This window comes from Crotalus tigris, unplaced genomic scaffold (genome assembly GCF_016545835.1).
Source record: "Crotalus tigris isolate CLP2741 ecotype Arizona unplaced genomic scaffold, ASM1654583v1 scf7180000017685.4511686, whole genome shotgun sequence".
Classification (NCBI taxonomy): Eukaryota; Metazoa; Chordata; class Lepidosauria; order Squamata; family Viperidae; genus Crotalus; species Crotalus tigris.
The window spans coordinates 4237449-4265402 of NW_024096565.1; the positions used below are offsets into that span (position 1 = coordinate 4237449).

At 36.1% G+C, this 27954-nt stretch overlaps 1 protein-coding gene across 6 annotated transcripts in view; it reads right to left on the reverse strand.

Moving 5' to 3' along the window:
• The window catches only part of UBAC2 (UBA domain containing 2), a 129112-nt gene that overhangs the window by 4378 nt on the left and 96780 nt on the right, over positions 1 to 27954 (reverse strand). For 5 of the 6 annotated variants that reach the window (XM_039337785.1, XM_039337784.1, XM_039337788.1 and 2 more), the window contains 2 exons: positions 13820 to 14059; positions 1845 to 1967 (listed from right to left, as the gene is read on the reverse strand). In XM_039337785.1, coding sequence (XP_039193719.1) covers positions 1845 to 1967; positions 13820 to 14059 — 363 coding nt within the window. The remainder of the gene's footprint in view (positions 1 to 1844; positions 1968 to 13819; positions 14060 to 27954) is intronic. The other variant, XM_039337789.1, reaches the window with a different exon arrangement.

Below are 27954 nucleotides of genomic sequence, written 5' to 3' on the forward strand. Positions count from 1 at the left end.
AAGGGAAAGAGCAAAAGCTGGAGCCATCCTAGCTGTGTTCTGCCTTTCCTACTATTCTTTCCCCCAAGTTTATGAGATGATGTAATGAAGCAAAACAGAACTCCTTTTTATTTTTTTTTCAGATAGTTCAGTGTTATTGGACATACTGCCCCAAATCTTAACAACCTACCTATCACAACATGAATATTGAAATCTATTGCTGAATTCCTGACTTGGCTCAGATTTACCAGGCAAATCCATGGTGGGGATTTGGGAAAAAAACCATTTTAATATTAAGTTTATGAGCTGCTACAGTTATAAAAACAAATCACAAGCTTTCCCCCCCCAGAATGCCAATATGAAAAGCTTGTAACTCATTTCCTGATGTTATTCAATTTGTTTTAAAAATAAGGTTGTTTGGAAATTCTGTAAGTTGATAATTCCAGAACAGCCACATCTGTGATTATTAAAATCTAAAACCTTCACTTTTTATATTTAATAAGAATTTATTTCAATTTTAAGAGATTTTTTTTATTAAACCTTCTAAACCTCTTTTTTAACATATATAGTTCCAATTCCCATTAAATAATTTATTATTTTGTTATTGTTGAACAGTTAACTTTTTTCTTTCTATTTTGTCATTTTGTGATGAAGAATGGATAATTCTCAAATGGAAAATGTATTTTTAAATGATTCAAAATTTCCCAAAAGACAGTATGAATCTTAACTTTAAAAAGTTTTAAAGAACAGAAAATGATCAGTATTTGTCACTGTCTTCAAGTTTCATTTTCTCCAATTACAATAATGAATCAGAGGGACAAGTGAGACAGGGAAGCCCCCGAGTCAGTTAATCTAGAACTAATTGCCAGATTGCTACTTTGTTTTTAGGAAGTTCATGTCCTAGGGTTCTGTGTTCAGCTTTACCAGAGGCTTCCAGCTGAATAAACCCTGAGAATCTAAACAATAAGGCTTCCTCCACTGTCCCAGCTAATTCCAAGGAACAGTGGACCCTCTCCCAAGTTTCAAATGCAAATCTTCATTGTATAATTTTATGAAAGAATGGAAATGTAGCTTGCTTATTTTCTTTTCTTTCCTTCCCCTCCATACCTCTGTGTACTGGGTCTGCTAGAATATAATGTATTTAAAGAAAAACTTACCCATATGCATTTGTAGACTGTGTATAATCATAATTTAAAAATATGTAAACAAGCTTAAATAAAGCCCTTAGATACCTCACATATTTTGATGTTGCTAGTAGGGTAAATATTTTTATGTGATACTTTCCACAATTCTCAGTCTATTAAATGCACAATTAATTTTCCTTTTAACACAAGGTCTTGAAAGCAGGTAAACTTTGAAAAATACCCTCTAACTCAGGGGTGTCAAACTGCTGGCTCATGGGCCGGATGCATCATAGCGAAACCGCGCCCACCCCATTGCCGACAATGGCAAAAAAGTCACGATATGTTGCGACACGTCACGTGACGTTGCGAGTTTGACACCCCTACTCTAACTGAACACTCCCATTTCTGAATGTACAAAGTAGATGGAACATTTAAAGAAGATACTGTTCCAGTACTTGAAAATATAATGCACAATTCAATGATACATTATCTGGCAGTTTAGATGTATTCTTATATTTTGAGTACTAGGCATACAGTACATTGGAATAATTCATGCTGTATAATGTGTATGAGTCATTCCCTATATTTAGCGAAGAGAGGTCATGCGAATAAGGCATATGCAGTTACTCATATCTTATAGTACTGAGCAGTGAGCATGGAAAGCTGTTAATGAGCTTAAGCTTAGCAGAACCATGAGTCTAAAATACTGTGGTTTTTTTTCTCATAAAAAGCAGATGTTACCTGTTCTTCAGAAACTTGAGCTGGAGGCTGTCCCTCATGCACAGTTGGGTGATTATCCAAATAATTTGCATTAGGTCGGTGACGTAAAGGAGGAAAGAAACGATTCCAATTAACCATTCCACCCTACAAAGAAAAAATTTCACATTGGTCTTAAATACAAAAAACACAGCTGAGTATGAATTAACTTTCAAATTAAAAACTAACAGCAAATTATAGGAATTATGTAAAAATGAATAATTAAAGAAATTCTGCAAAAATTCGACCACAGAACCAACCTTTCTAGGCGCCAGTGGAAGTTCCCTACACTACGTTCATGGTTGATTCCTTCTTTCACTGTAAATTTGATTTGGTTCCTTCAACTCTGAAGGACTGGCCTATAGAATGCATAAATATTAGGTTCCTTACACCTGACCATTAAACTCTCCTGTTTTCAGAAAGTTGCAGTCTTGGTATCTCTGTATGCTTCATCTTTGGTTTTCAAGCTTCTATGGCAGTACTTTCAGCATTTGGGACTAGGTAATCCTCAATGTACGACCACAATCGAGACCAAAATTTCTGATGCTAAGTGAGACATTAAGTGAGTTTTGCCCCATTTTACAACCTTACACTCATGATTCAAGCTTAAAACACTAAATATGGGATATATATTTAAGATAATAACACACGTTTATCAGCTTAGCAGTTCAGTATTGTATTGCCACCCAATGTCCATTAAAATCAATTAGGGGATATGTTATTTTGAAGGTGCTAGAAAAATATAAGTTCCTGTTTTTCAACAGTTACTCCTTAAAAGAATCTCATTTAAATTTTGTTTTTATGTTTGTTCCCCTTGGGTGTTAAATTTTAAATAATCTGGTAAACTAGTCTACATCTTTGCTAAATTACTAAAAAGCATTATGCGAAAGCATAATGAGCAGCTATGTAGTCTTTAATGATTTTTAAGGAACATACACTAGCCCGTAATTTTTATTTTTATAATCACAGACCAGCATTTTGTACAATTATTATATTAGGTTAAAAGATTCAAATTAAAAAACATAAGCATTTTAAAAATCAATTAAAGGAATAGTTCACTCAATGTTTTAAAGGCAAATCATTGAATACTAATAAAATAACATAATAAAAACTAGCATTTCTTTTTTTTCATTTTTAAAACAGTGGCAATTATAGAGGTCATGAACTTTAAAACAGTTCGTTTGATTTTACTTGAGATTGTGTGAGAGCTTGGAAATTATCTAAGGCACATTTTGCATGATAAAGCACTATCAAGATACAATATCAACACTGCAATTGGTATGATAAAGAAAATTTATCATTTGTTAAATTTCTTGATGGCTAGGCAAGAAACTGTACAATTAAACTAAAGACACCAAAACTCAAATTAATTAGGTTTCTTCTAACATTATAAAAATAATTATGAAAGAATTCCAGCAACTGCTATGTATCAAATGTGTGAGCTTTATTTATACTGAAATCAAGATTCAAATTCTTGGCTCTTTTTCTTCTATGATAGTGATACAATGAAATAGAAGTTACTCTCTTTCAGGTGAAGGGCTAGGGTTAGGGTTAGGGTTAGGAAAGGCTTCTACATTTCTCTTGTTTTGGTAGTGAACTGAACTGTTTGCTTATTAGTGCATGAGAACTTGCTCTCACAGCTGTAGACAAAAATTATAAGATGTATTGTTTTACTCCTGTGTTAAGTGACCAATGAAATAATTTAGAGTACTTAAATTGTATTTTCTTATGATAAGAGGAAAATGGTCTTATCTTGAAATGTAAAAATCCTGACTGCCTTCAGATGTTGCTGAATTACTATGCCCAATTACTATGCCAATGATGATAAGTGCTTGAAAATATAGTTCAGATTCTACAACCCTACAGATTCTGCAACAACACAGGAACCCCTGTTCTTTAATTCTATGTTGTTTTTGTTTTTTACTGTCTTTTTGTGATCTGTAGCTAATTGGAATGTAAATATGCTGCCTCATTTCAAAATTCCAACATCTTTAGAGAGATGTTAAATATTATGTCATTAATAGATCCCCAAAATACATTCTTATTGTATCTCCAGATACTGTATGTGACAAATAAGAAAGGATATTTCTCATTAGCACTGAGAGACCGCAGTTATATGCATCTGAACCTGTATGTGTAAAGTTGTGCTATAAAGGTACTAACTCTATTTTTATCTCACATGTTTTTGTAAATTTCACTGTCACTATAACTCAAAATAATTTTCAGAAACTTCCGAATTTATTAACTATACACAGGTAGTCCTCAACTTACAACTACAATTGAGCTCCAAATTTATGTTGTCAAGTGAGAAATTTGTTAAGTGAGTTTTGACCCATTTTATGACTTTTCACATTTGTTAAGTGAATCACTGCAGTGCTTAAATTAGTAACACAGTTGTTAAGTGAATCTGGTTTCCCCATTGACTTTGCTTGTCAGGTCGCAAAGGGGATCACATGACTCTGGGACACTGCAACCATCATAAACGTGAGTCAATTGTTACACATCCAAATGTAAATCATGTAACCAGGGGGCTGCAACAGTTGTAAGTGTGAAAAATGGTCATAAGTCACTTTTTTCAGTGCCTTTGTAACTTCAAACAGTCACTAAATGAACTGTTGTAAGTCAAGGACTACCTGTAATCTTCTTGTTAGTTCAGTTCAGGCTTCATCAATCTGACTCTTTGGAGATGTTTACCATTACAAATCTGATCATGCTGGCTGGATATTCAAATCATTAGTACCCAAAACATCAGTATGAGTCCAAATTGAGAAAGGTTTGCTTAGATCAGTGGTTCTCAACCTGTGGGTCGGGACCCCATTTGGGGTCGAACGACCATTTCACGGGGGTCACCAAACAACGCAGTCCATCATTTTCCCCCCCTTTTCCTTGGCTGTGCTACTCCCTTTTATTCTATTGGCTTTTGAAAGCCAATAGAATAGACTCTCTTGAATAGAGCCTAATTCTATTGGCTTTCAAAAGCCAATAGGAATTGTCCAGGCTGTCTCTGCCCTGCTGAGCCCGCCAAAAGTCCCATTCTGCAAACGGTGCTGCAAGTTGTCTGCAGCGAAGGCGAGCTGTCTGGAAGTTTCCACCCCTGCTGAGCAACTACTAAAAATGTAAGCAAAAGAGGGCCAGGGGTGGGAGGTGGGAGGCCGGTGGGCGCAGGGAGGGTTGCTGGCACGCGTGGGGCCTGGCGGGTGCCTTACCTCCCTTGGGCTGGCCCAGCTGGTGGCCCAGCTAGTGGTCGGCCTGCGCCGTCTCTGCCGCTTGCCAGCTACGCCTCCGCCGACGCAGGGGGCAGCACCACGCATGCGCGGTGCTCCCGGGCAGGGAAAGTCCTCGACTTACAACCGGTCAGATAGTCCTCGACTTACGACCAGTTGGGTAGTCCTCGACTTACGACCGGTTGGGGTCACGGCATTAAAAAGGTTGAGAACCACTGGCTTAGATTGTCATGGCTAGAAAATATACTAGCCATACTGTTTTTCAAAAGGTTTAAGTCAGATGTGTCTCACCCACCATATGTAGCCATATGCAATCCTGGATAGCTAGTAATGCAGACCACAAGATCATAAAAAATAAAGGAAGTTTGTTATTTATATATATTAACTCTTCACTCAATGCAGCCCAGACAAGCCAAAAGATTGGACACCCATGGTTTAAATGAAAAATGCTGTCCTTGGAACAAACTAAACAAGCACAAAGCACATTCTTTTTTAGAATGGATATAAGATAATGTTAAGAACAGAATGTTGTCACTGCTAGGATAGCATTTTGTAACATACCCCCCCCCCCAAAGTCAGAAATAGTGAATGCTAAAAGCATTTTTGTGGCTGTGAATCCTGCTATATTCATGCTTATTAATGCGACTAATATGTGGCACAACCGCAGCAAGCAAAATTAAATCAAAACTTTAATAGCCAAAAAGTTAACTAATTAGACTCATTTTGCACATTCAATGACTATCACTTAAGAAGGAAGTTCACCACAAATTTAACAATAACGTCACTTTAACACAATAAAATCACTATAAATCCAAATCCAAATCCAATCAAGCATAGAAGGGTTAAGCAAGAGGGAAAGGGAGTTATTATTATTATTGCACAATCAGCCAGATGTTCAGCCAAGATTTGGCATTTTTGTCTATTTATCAATTCCAACAACCAGGGATAGACAGATCTGGAAATTTGATGATGTTACAGATATTGTCACAGGATGGAAGCTGTTCCAAGTAAAGCCGCCTTTTCCAATTGACTGATGGTGAATTTGTCAATGCCAATGGTGTTCAAGTGGTGCTCCAGTTGTTTTGGGATTGCACCGAAGGCACCTATTACTATTGGTACTACCTTCGCTTGCTTTTGCCACAATCATTCTATTTCTATTTGCAGATATTTGTATTTTGTTATCTTCTCCAGTTCTTTCTCTTCTATTTTGCTGTCTCCAGCATACTGCCATGTCCACTATCCGGATATTTTTTTTGTCTTTTTATTGACAATTGTTTATTCTCTCCCTCCCTCTCTCTCTCTCTCTCTCTGTGTGTGTGTGTGTGTGTGTCTGTGTGGTGCCTATCTGTTTGAATTCTAAAGTCCCAGAATGATTTAGTTTCTTCATTTTCTATGATCCCAGTTCTTGCTTACAAGCAAATGATATTTTTTGCAGATCTTCCAATGCACCATTGTTGCCACTTTGTCATGCTATTGCTTATAGACAGTCTGGGAGATCTTATTGAAGCAGCTAACCAGGTGGTCCACTGTTTCTTCAGCTTCTTTACATTGGAGGCACTTGCTATCTGTTGCTGTCCTCTCAATTCTGGTTTTGTATGTATTTGTTTTTAAGGTTTGGTCTTGTGCAGCCAGAATTAATCCTTCAGTCTCTTTCTTCAATTTTCCTGCTCTTAGCTATTGCCAGGTCTTGTTATTATCTACTTTCCCTGCTATTTTTTGTACTGGCAATGTAATGTTTTGTCTTTCATGCCATTATATTCTTCATTTTATCTTTCTTGTAGGCCAGTTTGGTCTCTCCAGGAGTCAGTGAGCCTTCCTGGTATACTGTACTAGCTTCAGTGCATCTTCTTCACTGTCCTTCTTCCAATGCTCTTTTTTCTTCTTCAACCATCTGATGTACTTGCAACATTCCATGCCCACATATTTTCCTTGGTAGGTAGAGTTTGTCAATGTCACTGTGAAGATGAAGGGCATGATTCATTGTCATTATTTATCTGGTCTTTCTGTCCTTTTAGTTCTGCTTCAATCTAGTCCACTATTCCAGCTATGTATCTAATAATTTGAATTGCCCAGATGTTGATTGCCTTGATGGTATTTTCTCCACTTTAAGATCTTCTTCATTCTCTTGATGTATTCACTTCTAACCTTTCTCTTGACTTCAAATGTGTCTGATATTGCCTGCTTGAAGTATGCCCAGGTACTTGTAATAACATCTTCATCCAGACTCTTGATGTTATTTCCATAGGGCATCTTGATTCCTTTAGTTTTCACTATTTTTCTCTATTTGATGGTGAGAATGATGCATTTTTCCAGTCCAAACTCCATTGCAATATCTTGGCTGTATGTATGGACAGTGTTGAGCAGTGATTCTATTTCAGATGATGTTCTTCCAGTTTCAGATCATCCATGTAAAGGAGGTGGGATAGTCAGGAAGATGATTCTGATGTTTGATAACCATGACCTGAGTTATTCAGTATTGTTGACAGAGGTATCAGTACAATGAGAAACAGCAGTAATGGTAGTGAGTCTCCTTGGAAGATTCCTCTCTTGATGTTAACTTCTCCCATTTGATCTCTCTCTCTCTACACACACACACGTAGTCCTTGACTCATGACCACAATTGAACCCAAAACTAATGTTGCTAAGCAAGATAGTTGTTAAGTGAGTCTTGCTCCATTTTATGACCTTTCTTGCCACAGTTGTTAAATGAATCACTACAGTTGTTACATTTGTAATACTGCTGTTAAGTGAATTTGGCCTCTCCATTAACTGCTTGTCAGAAGGTCACAAAAGGGGAATCACATGATCCTGGGACACTGCAACCATCATAAATATGAACCAGTTTTAAAGCATCCAAATGTAAATCATGTACCACGGGAATGCTGCAACGATCATAAGTATGAAAAATGGTCATAAGTCATTTTTTGGTGTCATTGTAACTTTGAACAGTCACTAAATGAATTATTGTAAGTCAAGGAATACACACATTGACACACACACACACAGTGCATTCAGAAAATACTCAAACCCCCTTCACTTTGTCGATTTTATTATGCTGCATTCTGATTCTACAGATGGTGAAATTCATTTTTTTCTCATTAATCTACACCCAATACCCCATAATGACGAAGTGAAAACAGAAATTTAGAAATGTCTGTAAATTTATTAAAAAGAAAAAACTGAAATATCACATTGGCATAAGTATTCAGACCATTTGCAACAACACTTGAACTTTACCTCAGGTGCCCTCCCCCCCATTTCTCTTGATCGTTGCTGACTTGTTTCTACATCTTGGAGTTGACCTGTGATAAATTAAATTGATTAGACATGATTTGGAAAGGCACACACCTCTTTATAGACTTGAGGCTGTAATTGCTTCCAAAGGTGCTTCAACAAAATATTGAGTGAAGGGTCTGAATACTTATGCCAATGTGATATTTCAGTTTTTTCTTTTTAAAATATATTTACAGACATTTCTAAAATTCTGTTTCTACTTTGTCATTATGGGGTACTGAATGTAGATTAATGAGAAAAATGAATTTCAACAACTGTGGAATCAGGCTACAGCATAACAAAATTGACAAAAGTGAAGGGGGTCTGAATACTATCTGAAGTATGTATGTATGTATAAAGTTTATCCATAAATTTTAAATACATACAGTGCTGAGTATTTTTAATTCATCTGGCACTGATTACAGCATCTTGCTGAATTATGTAGTATTATCAAAGGAAAGACAGCCTTTGCAGCTTTCAAATATGTTCTAAAGCAGGGGTGTCCAATCTTGGCAACTTTAAGACTTGTGGACTTCAAAGCCCAGAATTCTCTAACCAGCCATACTGGTTGGGGAATTCTGGGTGTTGAAGTCCACAAGTCTTTTCATGTTGTCAAGGTTGGACACCTGTGTTCTAAAGTAAACCTATACAGAGCAGAAGCTCAAATTACTTGTATCTTAAAAATCAGAGAAAATCAGCCAGATGAAAATTCTGTCGGTAAAGTATACCACAATTGAAGTGCCATAACATGAGAAACAGATCTTGTAACAATTTCTATATCTCAGAATAGATATATTTCTTGCAAAATGTCTTTCTCAATCAATTGGTCGAAGATAATTCAGCTTATGTTATGTAATCACTGTTACCAAGCAGCAAAAACATAAAAAAACAAACCTTTTTTTACTGAACAGGAAGTTAAAATCTTCTTTGCTAAACTGACAGAATGATTTGCTTCTACTGCTGCTTTACCTGACCTCCTTCTCTATTTTATTGGAATAATATTTATATCTTACTTTATCTAATCTCCATATTAATGTCGCTATATGCTTAACAGGGAAACAATGCTATTTGCCACTTTATTCTTAATTCATCAAATATCCTGGGAAATGGCATCCAAAGCATTAATTCTTTTTAGAACAATATATTAATTTAATATCCTCCCAATCAGTTAAGGTATTCTAAAAAGATTATCAATGTTGGGTTTGCTCTCAGATCTTACTCTAAACTATTTTAAAAAACTAAATTTCCACTCTAGTTTTTAAAAATTATTTTATATAAATACAGGATTCAAACAAATTTATGGTTAATCATTTAAGTCTCTCTAATTTTTAGATTCATTTTTACATTTAAAGTTAAAGTGTTTTATTTATATTTTTGTTTGTTTTTGCAATTCACTTGTCTACTGTCTTATTTTACTTTATTTTTCAGTTTGAATTCTGTCCTTCTGTCGTGATTAGATAATTATATTTCAGTCCATGACCAGCTTATCAGTCGGTCATGGAATTGTCTCCTACTTTGGCAAATGACCATCATAATAAACAGAGACATAGTATTGACAAAGCTAAGTAAGCGTGTGAAGAACAGGTATGTTCTAAAAGTGCATTCCTGTTTTATGACCATTATTGAAGGTCTTTGTCACTTCAAGATAGCATTTATTTCTGAAGTAAAATCTGATTTCTTATTTTTATACTCCAGGTTAAGAAGAAGAGCTAGAGAGTTCCTCAACCCCTACATGGTGATATTTTTCCTGAATGGATAGTTTTGTAAGACTAGATCTAATTACAGGAAGTTTAGAAATCACAAATTAAATAACTAAACCTTCATTTTATAAAACAACAGGATAACATTTATGGAAAAATAAGCTCCTATTTTTGGGAGACCTAGCTACCTGCCTTCCATCTAAAGGTCAGATAACAGGAATTCGTGATAAGTTAATTTCCGCTTTCTTCTAACTTTGCACAGGGTATCCGTCTTTTCAGGATGTAACAGAGCAAAAGTACCAGGGGGTAGCTTCCTAGAATTCTTTAAATTATTGTTCCCTATTTTGTTACCATTTGTAAAGGGTATATTTGTCTTGCTTGTAAAGTATCATTATCTTGTAGAGGTTATCCTAGAAATTAAACTTTAAACGTTGCCGTGTTGCTGGCCTACTAGGATAATAAGCTCTGAAAGCCCTCAATCAATCTCAAAATAATAAATATTTCATGATACCAGTGCACAGCCCTGTAATAAGTCATAAAGGAGGCCACAGATATTTTAATTTTCACTCTTCTCTCCAAGAAAACTCAATATTCTGAACTTATCTAGTCAATGGAGGATATGAAATAACAGCGGGTACCAGGGACCGGTTCTGTGGAGAGAAGTTTTTCTGTGGACCAGAGGGGGTGTGGTTTTGTGTGTTGTCTGCATCCCATGGATGTGGCTTCACTTGTTTGTGCGGCATGTTGCAGATTGGTGTTGGTCCATTGATTGGGGGTTGGAGACCCCTGAAATAACTGGCCAAAATAAAGGAAGAGAAAATGCTATGGAATGTATAGCATGGCTAAGACTGGAGGTGTTACCCTCCTCCTCAGGCCTGTGGGTCTATACACTTCCCTTGATGTAGAAGCTTTGCAGTTATGCTGTTACCACCTATCTTCAGGGTGGTCACCTCACCTTGCTCAAATCATAGCAAAATATAAGGCAATGGCTTTGTAAAAAGATTCCTAATGATAAACAATTAGTACAGAGACAACATATTAAACTTAAACATACAATCAAGGTTATAATCTTACCCAATATTTCTAGCTATTGCTTTAATTTATCCTTTTAAAGAAACTTGTTTAAAATAGATCCTCCTCTATCTGAATTCTTCTTGGATTTCTCTTCCATTATCTCTGAAGATTGGAGGGAGTTAATTTGGAGCCTGCTGGAAGGTGGAATAATTCCCATTTCTCTTCTCACACTTGGTTCCTGTGTTTCTTTTTTAAAATTTTCTATCAAAAAGGGAAGGGCTAGGGGTAATCTCATTGCACATGTGATCTTCAGCCATGGCTGTTGGAAAGATCTGCTTTGGAATAGAGGAGTGTGTGAACATCCTCCCTGGAAAGTAATCTGTTATTCTTGTGAATGCTGGGTAACATCACCCAAAAAAGTGAAAAAAAAAAAGGAAATAATTTTGGGATCAAATAGTAGATTTGTGCATAAAATTATTTTGAATGAAAAATGTAAAGCCAAAAAAAAATGTAAAACTCCAGTTCATGTTCATAAGAAAACATGTCGGCATATGTATCAGGCCTTGTGCTCAAAAGAAACAGGTTAGAGCTGCCAAAATCCAATTTAGATTTCAGATAGAAATGACAATCTACATAACAAATCACATGTAGATTTTAAAGAGTTACTTCTTTCAAGGAATGCTTAAACTATGGATATATGGAAAGAGGTCATGTCCTTTACAAATCAGAATGCCATTGAATGCTGCTATTTGGTAAACTTTTTCCAGCCTCCCCCATCCCATCCAGTTCAGGACTGCAGTCTGCCTCCTTTCTGGGATGTTGAATACTACTACCATCCTCCTCCCCCCACTTCTTCAGCTGTCCATTCCATCACACAGCCTTAAACCACTAATATCTATTAATAGATGGAAGAGTTTTGATGAGGGCAAAGATTAATACTTATTATTGAAAATCCTGTTATAATGGAAGCTTCCAGTGAAATTTCACATGGTTTAAGAAGCAAGTTGTCTGAAATAACAAGGACCTATTAGGCTAGACTTTGCTTTGATCCTTCTGGTAGTTTGAGGAAGCTGGAGAATAAAAGGAAATAAGTACCACAGCTCTCTTGGCCCCTAAACTTCTACTATGTTTGTTTCAAGAGCTGTACACAAGAAACCTAGACAGGAAAAGAAGCAACATCCTGTTTTCTTTTGTTGCAGAGTCCCCAATGCTGGATTCTGCTTCAATTATGTTAACCACACTATATGCCTTTAATCTCCCATCCTGGTAAAGACATTTTCTGAACTGCAAGTCATTAAGGACCATCTCTAAGATCCCAACTGTTGGGTGGGAAAACTTTTTTTTTCTTTCTGTAACTACACTGTATCAATCACCAGTCTCTTCTATGTCTTCCATTTGCTAAAGAGACTGTCAAAATGAGATTGTCTATTGTTCTAAGAGATGTCAAAACCCCAAAGTGATAAAAGTCTTTTGCAAATTCAAACAATTTCCATACATTCTCCACAGGTGACAACAACCATTTTGAAATGATTAAATAAACTGGTCTTTACAAAGAAATGCATATAACTGAGAAGGAAAATAACAATAAAACAATAAATCTTTATGACACTTTAAATCTATAGACATGACATATTTAAGGGAAAAAATAGGACTGGTGACAGGGAGGAGATAACTGCAAAGGGTTGGCAATGTAAGGAATTAAAACCCTTCTGCTTCTGAAGAAGCAGAATCCTACCAGTTTCATAAACATGCTTTTAACTTAAATACACCTCCTATATTTCTACGTCAGTGAAGACATTCAATGATGAGGAGCATCTTGGGCAACTTGAATGAATGAAAGAAGAAGGGTATCTGGGAAATGAATTTGTAAGGGGAAGTATAAAACTATTTCATCACTTTAAAGCTGGATTGCAAAAGCCACTGGCACTCCAAAGTTTTTCTGCGGTTAATGTAGATCAGACCACTAAAATTAAGTTCCTCTGAATCAGGAAGATATGAGATCCGTGAACAATTTTATATTCATCAAGTTGTTTTTTTTTTTAAAAAAAAGCTTCCTTTTGTCTCAGCTAATGATCACATTGAAGTCACTCTTATCCTCACTCAACCGCTCCATGGCACATGGAATTAACATGATTAAGGATAAATTCACCCAAATATATATTTTTTAAGGGTGGGAGCAGTGGCACTTAAGTGTTAGCTGCAGGCAGGAAGTCTGCCACCAAACTGTAATTTTCCATCAAGCACTTGTCTTCTGAGTTCAAATCACCTTTAATATCCTCTGGTTTAAATCACCTTTAACGTCCTATCTGTATCCTATGCCCCCTTCACCCCAAGATAAGACCAGTTCAGTCATGTTTGTCCTCTTGGGTCAAGTTACAAGTTAATTTCTGAGGAGTTTTACAAAAGAGGAAAGGGAAAATCCTGACAGATACCATTATATGAGTTCACATAATACATTCAACTATAAATTGATCAAATAGTGTGAATTTGAACAACATCCTAAAGCAAGAAACACACACAGACACATGAAATCTAACCAACATTAATCAAAAATAAATTTGATATGTTGTGCAAATGAATCCATTAAGGATTTATCTAATTAATTTAAGAATAGACTAAGAATATTTTGTGAATAAACAGAACATATCCATAATATGTAAAAAGACTGTTAATTCTATGAAGGATTAACTTTATAAATGGATAAATCCATTTCACAAATAAACTATATCACGCAGAAAAAAGACTTTACTTGTCTTTGTCGCCTCATCTGAGCAACCTGAGAAATCAAGATCTGTCGATCATGTAGCTCCATCCGCTGTTGCCTCTGTATATCAATAGTTGCTCCCATTCCAACTCCAAATTCATTAGAGGGCTCCGCCGATGAGAAAATTGGTTCAAGAGTTTGAGCAAATATCCTTGCTATGCCAGAGGGCACAGAAAGTATGTGGTACACTTTTAAAAGACTACTACTGTAGCACATTCCAGAAATCTAAAAGCAAAGAGAAATTGACATATTGATAGGGGAAATTCAGGATTAGTTCCCTCAGCAAAATCTACTGGATGTCAAAAATATATTTCTAATTCCAAAGCAAAACTTCAAAGTTACTAATATTCTCTGTCCCCTACATTAAGGAATCAAGAACATGTTATGATAAATGTACAATCTAGTTCTAATCTGGTATTAGAAGTAGAGTATGAGATACGTACTATTGATTATAAGAAGTTTGTTGGTTTGTTCAAGAACTGAGAAGCTTTTGTAAATACCCATCTGAGATTCATTTTGCAGTTTGGCTTTGAATAGTTCAGTTGCTGCAGAGACAAAATTATTTCCCTGCCAACTAGCAAATGTGTTGATTGCTAGAAATCCTTTTTGTCCTTTCATAGTTGATGACCACAGCATGTTGAAGATTGGAAGTGAATACTCAGGTATTTAGATAACTTCACTTGCTCAATGAGTCTGCCATTAACTTTCCAACTTGATAATTATCAGAGCAACTTGTGGGGAAAAACAGAGCTTTTTATTTTTGAGGAACTTTGGGGATTCTATTCCAATTCATAAGAGAACTAAATAAGGATGTATTCTACCCCACCCCACTCCATTATTTAATCTGTACATTAACAATATTGTACTTTTTATCAATTCAGATTTTCATCCTCCATTCCACATTTGTTGTCCAATCTCCACTTATTGTCCAATCCCTATTCTTTTGTATGTGGATGATGCATCATTTCAAAAATTAGGCTATGTAGAGATTTCAAGGAGCTTTCGAGGACTGTGATATCACAGCTCCATTTGGAAGTTTATTAATATTTTTCTGCCAGATGATATAATGATATAATGCTAGGCACTGATTTATTATAGAATATTCATTCTCAAATCCTGCCTGTTCTGGCACTATAATACATATACATCCAGAGAGAAGTCTAACACAACAGTTTACAAATTCCAGAGAGAAAACTAATTGGATGGTAGCTTGACTCCTTTGTTTGATATTGTGGGATGGAACTGAGTAGTTTTTAGGAATTATGTATGTGTATGCATGTGCACCTTTGAGTCAGTTTTTTTTTTAATATGGTGACTGCCTGGACAAGTCCTTATAGTATTCTTGGCAAGATTTCTGAAGTGTTTTGCCATTGTGTGCATCTTAGGACTCAGAAAGAGTGACTGGTCCAACTCATGCAGTTGGCTATGTGACTCAGGTGAAACTAGAACTCACAATCTCCCAGTTTCCTGCCTAGTGCCTTAACCACAACATCAAATTGGCTTCCAGGATTTACTATAGAGGAATTTATAATAAGAAAAAAAGTGTTTGATGTCCACTATTAAGGATATAAGAATTCCAAGAGAAAGAATTTTTTATTTTTTGTTGTGTAATTACTTTTTGTATTTCCACATCAGTAACTGGGGGCCATTTTAAATAGAGTCCTCTAATACAGGAATGCTTGAGATACAATCGCAAATAGGTGAAAATACACTTGATAAATGCGTGTATCAAGTGTCAAGGGATTTAATTGTGTTATGGTTCTGTGTTAACTGAAGATTTTTAGAAGATTATTAGAAATAAAAATAACCTATGATTTTTGTTTGCTATCTCTTGCTGGATCTCTGCCCAGAATTTCTGGGCATATTTGTTATTTTTTTTGCCTTTAATAGCTTCTTATATCTCCTTTTATGCTCAGAAAAAATCTCATAGGACTAGAGATCATTGGCTCTACGTACTCCCTTGTATGCCTGCATTACCTGCATTTTAACCAATGCACCTTCTTTGTTGAACTATGGTTTAAAATTAGATCTCTTAAGTGGTTGACGCATACATAATATAACAGCAGGCTGGATTATTTTGGACAATACTAATAGGACTTTGAAAAACATTGTTTTATTAAAACTATTCAGAGACAACAGAGACTGCCATAAGAGGACAGTTTGGAGAACACTGAAGAACTGGGAAGTAGCAGGGGCTTGCTTGTTTGTCTATTTGGCCTGAAAAAAATGTCTCTTTTAAGGTCCTGGCAAGATTATGTTGTCTAACATTCTGAGCAAAAAAAACCTGGTAGAACTTAAGCAGATCATATGGGACATAGACATTCAGGTTGGACAAAGCCAAACTTTCCCATTGCTTACACAAACAAATAATCAGAAAATCTTACCCTGAGCACTCTCTGATTATTTCTATAAGAGTCTGTATGGCCCACATAGAAAGCTCTTCTCTCTAGCCGTATAGAAACTCCACTAGTGATTGAGGTGTTCTTATTCTTATTGCATTACTAAAGAGGACTTCCGGTTTTGCGTTGCGGTGAGACGGATGCAGGAAAGCAGGGTCTGCCTTCCACATCCGATTTTGCCCTAAAATGGGCCTAAAGTTGCCCCAAAGAAGCAATGAAGAAGGAGGGGTGTCTCGTCAATCATGGAGAGACAGCAGTCTTTCCGTTTGATCCAAGAAAAGGCTCCAAATCGGCAGTGGAAAGACTGGCCACATTTCTATGACCAGCCATTAGCTGCTGACAACTGAAGAAGAAAAGCACCAATTAGCATATTGTAAACAGCGTGTTTGGAACTGGGTGAGAATATTGATCCTTTCTTTACTATTTTACAACTGAATTTCCTGGGAAAGGCTCACAAGAAGCTAAAAACCTCTGAATATGAACGGAAGTGGCATTTTAATTTTTATGGAGGATAGAAATACACAATATTGAAGTGGAAGTAACATAGAGCTACAGTTTTGATAAATTTGAGAACTGAGATAATTGTTAAGATTTTCTCTTTGAAAAAAAACATTGAGGTGAAATATAAGAAATCAATCCTTTTTCTTAAGAGTAGAAAATGGATTTTGAATGACATCTAGTGTGCTTGGTGACTTCTAACTTAAGGGAGAACAGCTGGCAATAAAGGAAAATATTTTGACATACTTATCACCCTGACCTTTTGAGGCTATAAACACCTACTGAGCTTGGACTTTTAATCTCAAGAGCTAGTGGGAGAGAAAAAAAAATTGACCTTTGATTACGTCTGGCTGGGAGAAAGTTTTGAGCTGTTTTCATGGAGGTTGAACATTTTGAACACTTTGAACATTGTAGATTACAACCTTGCCTGACTGACAATTTTTGGATGTCTGAGATAAAGGATCGCTATAAAATATTGCTTTTGGAACTGGACCTGTATTTTGGAACTATTGGATTATAAAGGCTACATATAAAGACCAGAACACCAGAGGAAACTTTGTTCTACTCTTACAGAGACTGGTGATACTAGAGGATCTCCAGAAATGATGCCTCAAGAAAAAACAAACACCTTTCAGAAGGAAATATATTCTATGCTACAACTAATTCACCAAACAATTGTTGCATACAAAGAGGACATAAAAATGGACATAATGAGATTAAATGGACATAATGAGATTAAAACTAATTTAGATAATATAAATGTGCGAATCTCCAAATTAAATTTACAACTAGAAAGTTCCCAGACAATGACTACAAAGTATGAACAAATAAACTAGAAATCAGAAGATGAACCAGAGGAAATGGACCTAGAGATGGAAGAGATAAAAGAAGGGAAATATAAACTACCATATACAAATAAAATACTGCAAGACTTACCCATAACAATGAAAATGCAAAAGACTCTTTACCTCTTAAGTCTGCAAAATACACCTGATGACAAGGAAGATGATTTTAAAAAATGGAACATATAGTTGTCAAGGGAAATATTATAACTTGGGAGACAAATTGAGAGAGAAGGAAAGTGGGAGTTGCTTAAATGGGCAGAATTCTTCCCAAAAAATACCCTACCTAAATTGTCTTCCTCATGCCAAGCAACTTTCACAAAAATAAAAAAATCCTGGGTGATTTAATTGCCTTGGCTTGGAAAGCTACTTGGCAAAGAAAGAAAGCAAGAGTTAGATTTAAAAAATTGAAGATTTGATCTATTAGAGGGGGCATTATTTATTTAAATATTGTTTGAATATGATTAAAAGAATGGATGACCCTTAGATATAATTAGACTTTTATAATGAAGTATATGATTTAGAATTAAAATAGCATTTTTTTCTTTTTTGATATGAAAATATGAAAATAGGATTGGTACGAATAAAATTTTTAGCTCTATAAATGTAATTAATATTGAGAAAAGCATAACTGACAAAGATACTTCAAATATTGATGGGAAATCAAACTTTAATGAGAGCACGAAAAATAGGATATTGATCTATGAATTTGATATTATTATTTGTATAACATTAGTAAAACATGATGATGTTTATATCTAACTTTGTATACATCAATAGTACCAAGAATTGTAACTGTGCAATGAGGAAAAAATGGAAAAAAATATGGGGAAGTAGGATCAGGGAAAAAATACTGGATTGTACACTACTGAATAGATTTATATTGAAGAAGTTAATGTTAAATATGTGAACCCAGACACGTTGTCTACTAAGTACTAAAGATTGTAATTCTTAAAAATTAATAAAGCATTTTTTTAGAAAAAAAATCAATTAATAAGACTGAGGTACTTTGAAAGGACTATCAAATTTTTCATTTATAGCCTTAATTTATAGAAACCTTTTGGTCCCTTCAATGCAATGTTCATTTTATCAGGTTTCCCCTTTTTATATCTCTATGGACTATATATAATTTCCTCTCCAGATATACATTTTTTTCTTTATTTAGTGAATTTATTAAATATAACTTGGCTCTTTTTCAGATTTATTTTTAAGCCAAACGGTTCTCCTGCTTTGTGCAACTCTGTAGCTCTTCTGGGTCTTGTGAGAAGAGAACATTATCTGCAATTTTAAGTGATTTAAATAAGTGCCATTGATTTTTATTCCATCTTTTGCCCAGTCTAGTTTGCGAAACACTTCTTCAAAATAGGCTGAGAAAAGGTTAGGTGATATTGTATCGCCTTGTCGTACATCTCATTCTATGTTGATTTCCACTTTAAGATCAAACGAAAGTATACGATATCATCAAGAGAGTAAAAGAATTGAAATGGAAATGGGCTGGTCACATAGCAAGAAGAAATGATGGCAATCATGACCCAAGGCAGTCATAGAATGAATTCCACTTGATAAAAAGCATCCACGAAACATGATGGATTGACGACATCAGCAAGTATTGGCAAAAGATTGTATAGATTGGAAACATGCAGAAGAGGCCTTCATCCTGCAATGTATATAGACAATGGCTAAAATGATGATGATGATGATATATAGTTACTTAGATATGCATTAATGGTGCCCTGTATTTCTTAAATTCTATGACATGATCTGGTATTGTAAATAAATAAAAATAAATGAAGAGTGTGGTTATTGAAATAGGAAGAACAGCCATGTCATTTTGAATAAAAAAATAAGAAAATCCTCTATTTACTACTATTTGATGATTCAGCTTTTGGTTAAAATTTCCAACAAAGAGAACTATAGAATACAGACTGGAATCAGAAGGTCACTGCTATACAAAAAAGGGAGGTGGGTATATATCATGTATGATCACAGAAAGATTAATGTCTGAAAATGTGTGGAAAATTAGTTGATGTAACAAGTTAACTTTTTTTAATGCTGTGAAACTACTGATTAAATGTTGTTATATTAATTTATACCTTAACAGAATAGTAGATGGACGAGCGTGGTATTCTACCATTTTACATATGTTTAATTAATTTTAATTTTACCAATTCTTTCCATAGATGAAGAAGAGAACAAAATTAACAACATTGTGTTCTTTCATTCACTTTTTTGTCCAATTTATCAGAATTAAGTATATTTTATTTTAATTAACATTTTGCACTCTAATGTTCTATACCACCCCATCCCAAACTTAACCCTACGAAAAAAGGAAGTGGCTGCAGCTTTGTTTTCACTTCCGATAAATCAAACAGACATTCTCTACTGCATGATATAGGACAGAGATGCCACTTGAATTCTTTTGAATAAATCTCTGTCATTTATTCAGGTAGAATTGCCCACCTTCTTCTAAATAATTGTGAAGAAGCAATTAAATCTTGGCAAAACCATTGCTGTGTGCATGAAAAAACCCCGCCCCCTCAAAAATTATTTTAAATTTTCAGCACATTCCTCATGACTCATAAAATTCTATTCTAGTAACACATTTATTCCTCCTTGTATTCTTAAAACTCAACTACTGTTCAGTACAGGTAGTCTTTGACTTATGACCATAATTGAGCCCAAAATTTATGTTGCTAAGTGAGAAATTTGTTAAGTGAGTTTTGCCCCATTTTATGACTTTTCTTGCCACATTTGTTAAGCGAGTCACTTCAGTTGTTAAATTAGTAACACAATTGCTAACTGAATCTGGTTTCCCAATGGAGGTCACAAAAGGTGATCACATGACCCTGGAACACTGCAACTGTCATAAATATGAACCACTTGTCAAGCATCCAAATATAAATCACGAGACCATGGGGATGCTGCAATGGTCATAAATATGAAAAATGGTCATAAGTCAATTTTTTCAGTGTTATTGTAACTTCAAATGGTCATTAAATGAACTGTCTTAAGTCGAAGACTACCTGTATTACAGTACTAGGCCATTCTGATTTGATTTAGACATTATCAATACTGTACTATGGTAAATAGCCCCATTTTCAAAAAAATAATTTCTACTTTATTTCAAGTTTCATTAAGTCATGTTGACTTCCTCCAAAGAGTTGTGTCCCACAATGTTATCTACTATTTAAATATTAATAGTTTCCTCCATCATTTTACATACATTAATCTGGTAGTTATGGCAAATCAAAGCAAAATCTTTTAATTTTCTCCATATGACCCATTCATATTGTTGGCAAAAGAATTTAAGGATCACTCAGGACTTCTCAGTAATTTTCCATATTTGTTTCCCAGCTTCCTCCAACTTGTCATGCTAGTGGCAAATTATAGTCTCAATACATTCAGAGGACATCAAGTTGGGAAAGCTACTCTAACCTGATAAAGAAAATTAGTAATGAACAATATCTGCTAGGAATCTGTTGGATCTAATGCTTTTAATGAGATATACCGTATATGCCGGCGTACAAGGTGACCCGGCGTATAAGACGACCCCCGTCTTTGGCGCCGAATCGCATTCCTAGAATGTCGTCTTATACGCCGGAAACTACCAGTATTTCCGGCGTATAAGACGACCCCCGTCTTTGGTGCCAATTTTAACGCTTGCGGAAGTCGCCTTATACGCCGGCATATACGGCAGTATACTCTAATATGCCAATGAAACATGGACACTAACCTCACAATCGATACAAAAGCTATGAGTGGTACAAAGAGCCATGGAAAGATACATGTTTGGCATTACAAGACAAGATAAAAAGACCTGTACACGGATTACAGAACAAAAAAAAGTGTATGATATCATCAAGAGAGTAAAAGAACTGAAATGGAAATGGGCTGGTCACATAGCAAGAAGAAATGATAGCAGGGGTACCAAGGCAGACATAGAATGGGTCCCACTTAATAAAAAACATCCACAAAAGAGACCTAAAACAAGGTGGATCGAAGACATCAGCAAATATTGTGGGCTCAACTGGCAAAAGAAAACTCAGGACAGTATTGGTTGGAAACATGCGGAAGAGGTCTTCATCCTGCAATGGATAGACAATGGCCAGAATGATGATGAAATAATGATGTAGTTGAAGAGTGACAAAGACATTTTACAGATAACACTACAATATAAGATATGAGCGAACATGGTACATCGACACATATATTTTTGGTTTTTAAAAGATGCCTGACTTTCAGATTTACTCCCTCCCCCCCACCTTTATGTGTCCCTCTCCAATAAGATCCCCCCGACCAAGCCATAGATGGGAAAATTGGACCAGGATGGCTGGTAATGGCATGGTAAGGGCAATCTGTAAAGAGCTTGATTTTAGTATTATGCAATTCCTGTGACGGTAGTGATGCCTTTTACTGGCACTGTGATGGATGGGACTGAAGAACAGCACAATGTTGAGGGAGGAGTTATTCCCCCGCTGCTTAAAGGCAAAGGAGGTTGAACGTTTTAAGCTTCAGTCAAATAAAACAATCATAAAATTACATTCAGTTCCTCATATTCTACACAGGGCAGAGGATTTATAAAGCCATCCAGAAAGGAAACACCTCTCTTTTTGGTCAAATATTGCTTATGTCTTCTAAATATACCTTGAAATCATGATATAAAAAGAACACATTTACTGTCAAGTATAGACAAATATAGAAGATAAAGACTTTAAAATCCTCCCATGTGGTTAGTAGTTCTTAGTCCAAGACATACTGCTTTGGCAAACTATATTTTCAGATCATACAGAGGTTTCTCTTCAGACTTTATAAAACTTTCATCTTCATTTGTGTATTTTTTTTAATGATTATCTTGCTTTATTTCTGTTCATAGCCCAAGTTGCTTGTGTGAGATGGCTGGCTGAATAAATGAATGAATAAATAAATAAGTAATCAACAAGTACGTAACCTTACTTATTGGACTGCTAATTGCTTCGCTGGAGGACCCAAAATTTACTGTTTCTGCAATTACAATTTAGTGAATGGCTAAGTTGACTAAGTACAGTTACTAAGTACAGCATGAAGCTGTTAAGATTGTTGGCCGAGCAGGGTCAAAAATAGCCAGAGAAATGATTGAAGCCTGGGAAATGGGCCCCTTGACTGTCGATAGGAATGCTGATTTGCATCAGCTTACCAGGTACTTAGGAGCTGAGGGTGTGGCAGCACAAGAAAACAACAATTAACGACTTAATAGCTGGCCATCAACATCCAAAGAGTACACAAAAGCCACACATGAGGCATCACATAAATACTGTGCATAGAATTGCCCAGTGCATACATCCTGCAGACTGAGAAGTTCCAGTACAAATCCGAAAGTTTGGAAAAACAAATCGCTGGTCCTGCTGACCGACTCAGATTGGATCCTGCAATATTATCCTGGGACATGTATATTTACCTTCATTCGTGTGATTAAATACAAGTTACTTTCCATATATTTACGGTATTTATGTTTTCTAAATGTTTAAAATATTTTGTGCAAGTAAACATATTTACATTTAGAGTTTGCCATCTCAAGAGGAATACAATAAATCCTTAAATAACAGTAAACAATTTGCCTGTACAAAATTCTTAGTAAAGCACATTGAGACAGAGTTTGTACAACATGCTTAACTGGATCTACAACAGGATAGTAAAAGGCTAGTCTTAGCTCTGGATAGCAGCCAAAACCATCAACTCTAACAATAACAACTCACAGACTCACCTGACTTCCTGAATCCCATGCTTGGGAGAAAAGACAGGTCTTAACGGCCTTCTGGAAAACCACCAGATTTAGGGCCAACCTAATCCTGGATAGGAATTATGTTCCAGAGGGCAATGCAGCAACAGAAAAGGCATACTTCCTGGACTTATCAGATAACACTCCTTAAGTGATGGAACCCAGAATGTGTCCCCTCTGCCAGACCTGATGTGACAGAGATAACTGAAGACAGTCCCTCAAATATCCTGGCCTATGTCATGAACAGCTTTATAGCTGACAAGCAGCCCAATGAATTGCATTCAGAAACCTACTGGGAGCCAGTGCAAAGGCATAATGTGTGTGTATGCAAAGCAAAGGCATAACGTGTGTATATACCAAAGGATACCCATAATTATTTGCACTGTTGCATTTTGCATCAACTGTAGCTTCAGATATTCTTCAATAGCATCTCCAAGGAGAACACAGTTATAACAGTTCATTTAATGTTCAAAGTTACAGCAGTACGAAAAAAAATGATAATTTTTCACATTTATGACCATTACAGAATCCCCATGGTCATTTGATCAAAATTCAGACACTTGGCAACTAACTCATACTTATGAGGGTTGCAGTATCCCTGGGTCATGGGATCACCTTTTGTAACCTTTGTCAAGCAAAGCCAATGGGGAAGCCAGATTGACTTTACCACCTAATTTAACAACTGCAGTGATTCACTTAACAATTGTGGCAAGAAAGATAATAAAATGGGACAAAATTCACTTAACAACTGTCTCATTTAGCAACAGAAATTGTGACTCATATCTGTTTCTGGATTGTGTCTCAATTTTTGTCTCATATTCAGACATGAAATCTGACTGAAAGGGATGCAGAAAATCTGTTTCATCCAGGAATGTCTGAAGCTGCAGAACAGGCTGAAGATAAGACAAAAGTCATCTAACCTACTGGAGTCTAGCAATGGTTTCTTGAGAAGAGACCACCTCCTCCTTAAGCATTGAAAGGACCAGCCACTCTGATGTATGCGTTCACAATTGCCAGAAAAAAACCCACATTATCTTCCAGGAAACCTTAGTTAATCAGGAGAAGCATGGGTCTAGTTTCTTACCCATGATTAATGCTGACTATAGTTTTACAAAAATCTGTTAAGGGACAGTCATTTGGTATCTACCTTATCGTTTTGAATCTAAATGGCAAAGTTGCAGACAAAACAATGCAGATAACAGTAGTTCTAACAGTCATTCCAGAAATTTACTTTATAGTTATTCATGATAAATAAAACTAGTCCTTTGGCTATCACATTAACAAATTTGGGAGTGCAAAGGCACATCTCCATTATCACAGGGAACTTTCAGAAATATAGTCATTTATTATTTTTTTCAATTAAAGTATGTTTTTCATTCAAAAATCTACAGAAAATCTTCCATTTTGAAGAACATATGGAACTCTAAGCCGCCCATGTAGAAATACAGAGAAAAAGTTTAAAAAGACCACTTTTGATGGGGTAATGTATGACAATGAGATAGGAACAAGCTTCATTTTCTTTTAAAATATTAGAAAATAGTTCCAAGGAAACAAGGAAAACTTTGGAGAATACCATTCGGGGTATAGTTTGAAATTATGCTAAAAGCACTATGCAATTGTGTCTAGGCTCCTGCCTCTCACACAAAGGAAGCAACATCTGCTTCCTTTCATCTGCCCAAATAATCAGCATAAGCATTTTTTATTTTGAAAACAAAAATGAAAAACCTTAATTTTCTTGTTCATTCTTGCAAACATTTCAGCTTTCAAGCAGCTAATAAAACAGAACAAATAATGCAGTGTTAATGTGAACTAAATTATTAAACGATAAAAGTCTAACATGCATAAATGAAAGATATATAGATCCAAGCAGAAAAGATTAAAGAAAGAAAAACATTAAACAGGGATGGGGAACTGCCAATAGACACAGGTCCCTGCTCTTTTTCAAAGTATCACCAGGCACCCTAAAAGCCCACACTTATGCCTGTGAGAAGGTAAAGTGCAGACAATTCTGGTAAAAGTACATTCAGGCAGCTCTGACCACACATAGTCCTTCTCCCCTGAGGAAAAAAAGTGCCCTTAGCAGGAACCATCTTACACAAGACAAACAATATGAAAAAAGACAAGTTGGATAGTGATGTTTCCTCACATTGTCCTGTGAACATAAATGAACGTTAGGGAGCGAGATACAGTATCAGGGCATTTAGCCACCTCTCCTGATGTTAGACAGCCGGGCAAAAGAGGTAGTGTCTGGTTTCTGAACTGGAAACTGATTAACATAAAATCAAATCTTAATTTATAGACTGTTACTCATAGTTCTAAGATTTACCAACTATTAAGAAACCATAGATGTAAATTTATAAATAACGCCTCAGAGGTGGGACAGTTAGATGTAAGGATGGATAAGATAGAACAGTGATGACGAACCTATGAAATGCGTGCCAGAGGCGGCACTCAGAACCCTCTCTGTGGGCACACCTGCCAGTCGCTAGCTCGTGCAAGTCCATTTGGCCACCACTGGCACCCGGAACGGCAGCCCAACCCAGCACAAAGAAGGCGAAGCAGCTAGCTAGCAAGCTCGAGTAGAGGTGGTAGAGCACGCCCCCATGCGCTCGCTGGCCTGCAGGGGGCTGCAGCTGCCCCTGCCTCACCTTGCCCCGTAGCAATGGCACCCCCGCCCTACCCCCTGCTTCACCTGGCAGGACAAGGTTACTACCCCACCACCCCACCCACCGGAAACCCCCTGGATCTCCCCCAATCCTGTCCAGCCCCAACAGGTGTTCCCCCATAAGCAACATCAAGGTGGCCATGTCCACCCTGGCCACGCCCAATCAGTCTGCCATCACCACTCCAACCCAGTGGGCCACACCCCTGTCCCCCCCTGAGAACACCACAATGCTGATGCGGCCCTGGCACTTTGCGATAAATAATTGGGTTTTGGATTGTGGTTTGGGCACTTGGTCTCTAAAAGGTTTGTCATCACTGAGATATAACATATGAGCTCATTGCCAATAACAGGAAATATCTAGTTGTTGTTTTTTCTGGATTATACCGATATTTCCTGTCTGTAGCCACAACTGTGTCAAATTTTGTGATCCAAGGTGAAATTAATAAGACCAGTGAAACAGAGACTGCATTCTCTTAACATAGTTAAGTATGTAACTGGGGGTTCACATGCATAGGAACACTAAAAAGGGTCTGGTAAACTGAGTCCCAGTAGATTCAATCATTTCATCCAATCCATTAATCTTATTTTGCTTACTTAAACTAAGAAAAATTACTGAAGAAAAAGTGATGGCCTCCACACTATAGAAGAGGGTAATTATTAATGTTAGTATTTCCCTTTCACAGGAGCTCAGGAGAGAACATGGGTAAATTCCCCAAGGAGTTATTTTTGATCAAGTTTGTGTATCTGTATGTTGACAGAACTACCAAAACATTATAACTATAATGTTATAACGTTGTAACCAGTCAAACCAACTGAGCAGGTTAAGCATATGGTCAGAATAGGACCAGAATATAATAATTACCGTTAACAGATATCTCAATGGTGATGAAGCCATCTGGCTTTTTTAAAAAAATGAAACATTTTTATTTCTATTATTTTTTAAATAAATAGGCTTGGTTCATGCTAATTACCTAGCCAGCACCATTAAAAGATGGAATATCTGTAGTTAAACAACATGTTTATTTTAAATGTTAACCTTGAGTAGATTTCTGTGACATTAATATGATGTGTCATCCCAACCCATTTGGTTGGGTTCTGATTCACTGAATTATGCAAATCCAGAAAACCAAATTAAGCGTGTTTAAACATATACAAATGTGGAATGATAAAAAGATGAAAATGTTAGCTCATTTTACTCACTTTCTTCTCAGTGACTTTCTGATTAAAAAAAGTTACTAAACACCTGGAACAGTATGTGAGACAGCTAATTTTTTTCTTCATCTCTAGCCATATTTAGTTCCTTGTAACTAAAAGGATCTTTCTGATATCAAATATTATACTTCCAAGACAAGGCACAATGCCAATATCTATTCATCCCTACGACAAGGGGTGCACTGCAATCACCACGTCCTCTCTTCTTTGGAAATACTTCCTGTATTTGCTAAAACTAGGTATGTAATTACATGCAAGAACTTCTCTATATAGATCTGTAGAATTCTTACTGGCATTTAAAACTAGTTCACACACACTACTGTTGTGACATGTTTCTCACTTGCTAGGATGTGAAAATTCATTAGAATTTAGCATTATGTGGAACTCAAAACTATTTTTATTTATTCAAAAAATCAAACTGAAAAATCCTGGCTAGTGAGTGTTAGGAGGGATAGTATAAGGAGAGGTTCTGTCAATGTCCTTGTGACCTTCTTCCTGACATACCTCACATTGTTCTCTGCCCCACTAAATTAGCAGCTAGGTCAACTACCTTTTATCACAACACTCTCCCATCATTAAACAGATCTGACTATACAAGTTGTCCTCACGTTATGTAAATTTGCTATTATGTGAATGATCATTTTCCTTTGAAAATTGCCTTTATATTTAAAAAAACCGTTATGTGATTTGTGCCAACATATTCAATTTGTGTCAAACACCTAGAAACAGCCCAAGCCATCTTCCTGCCA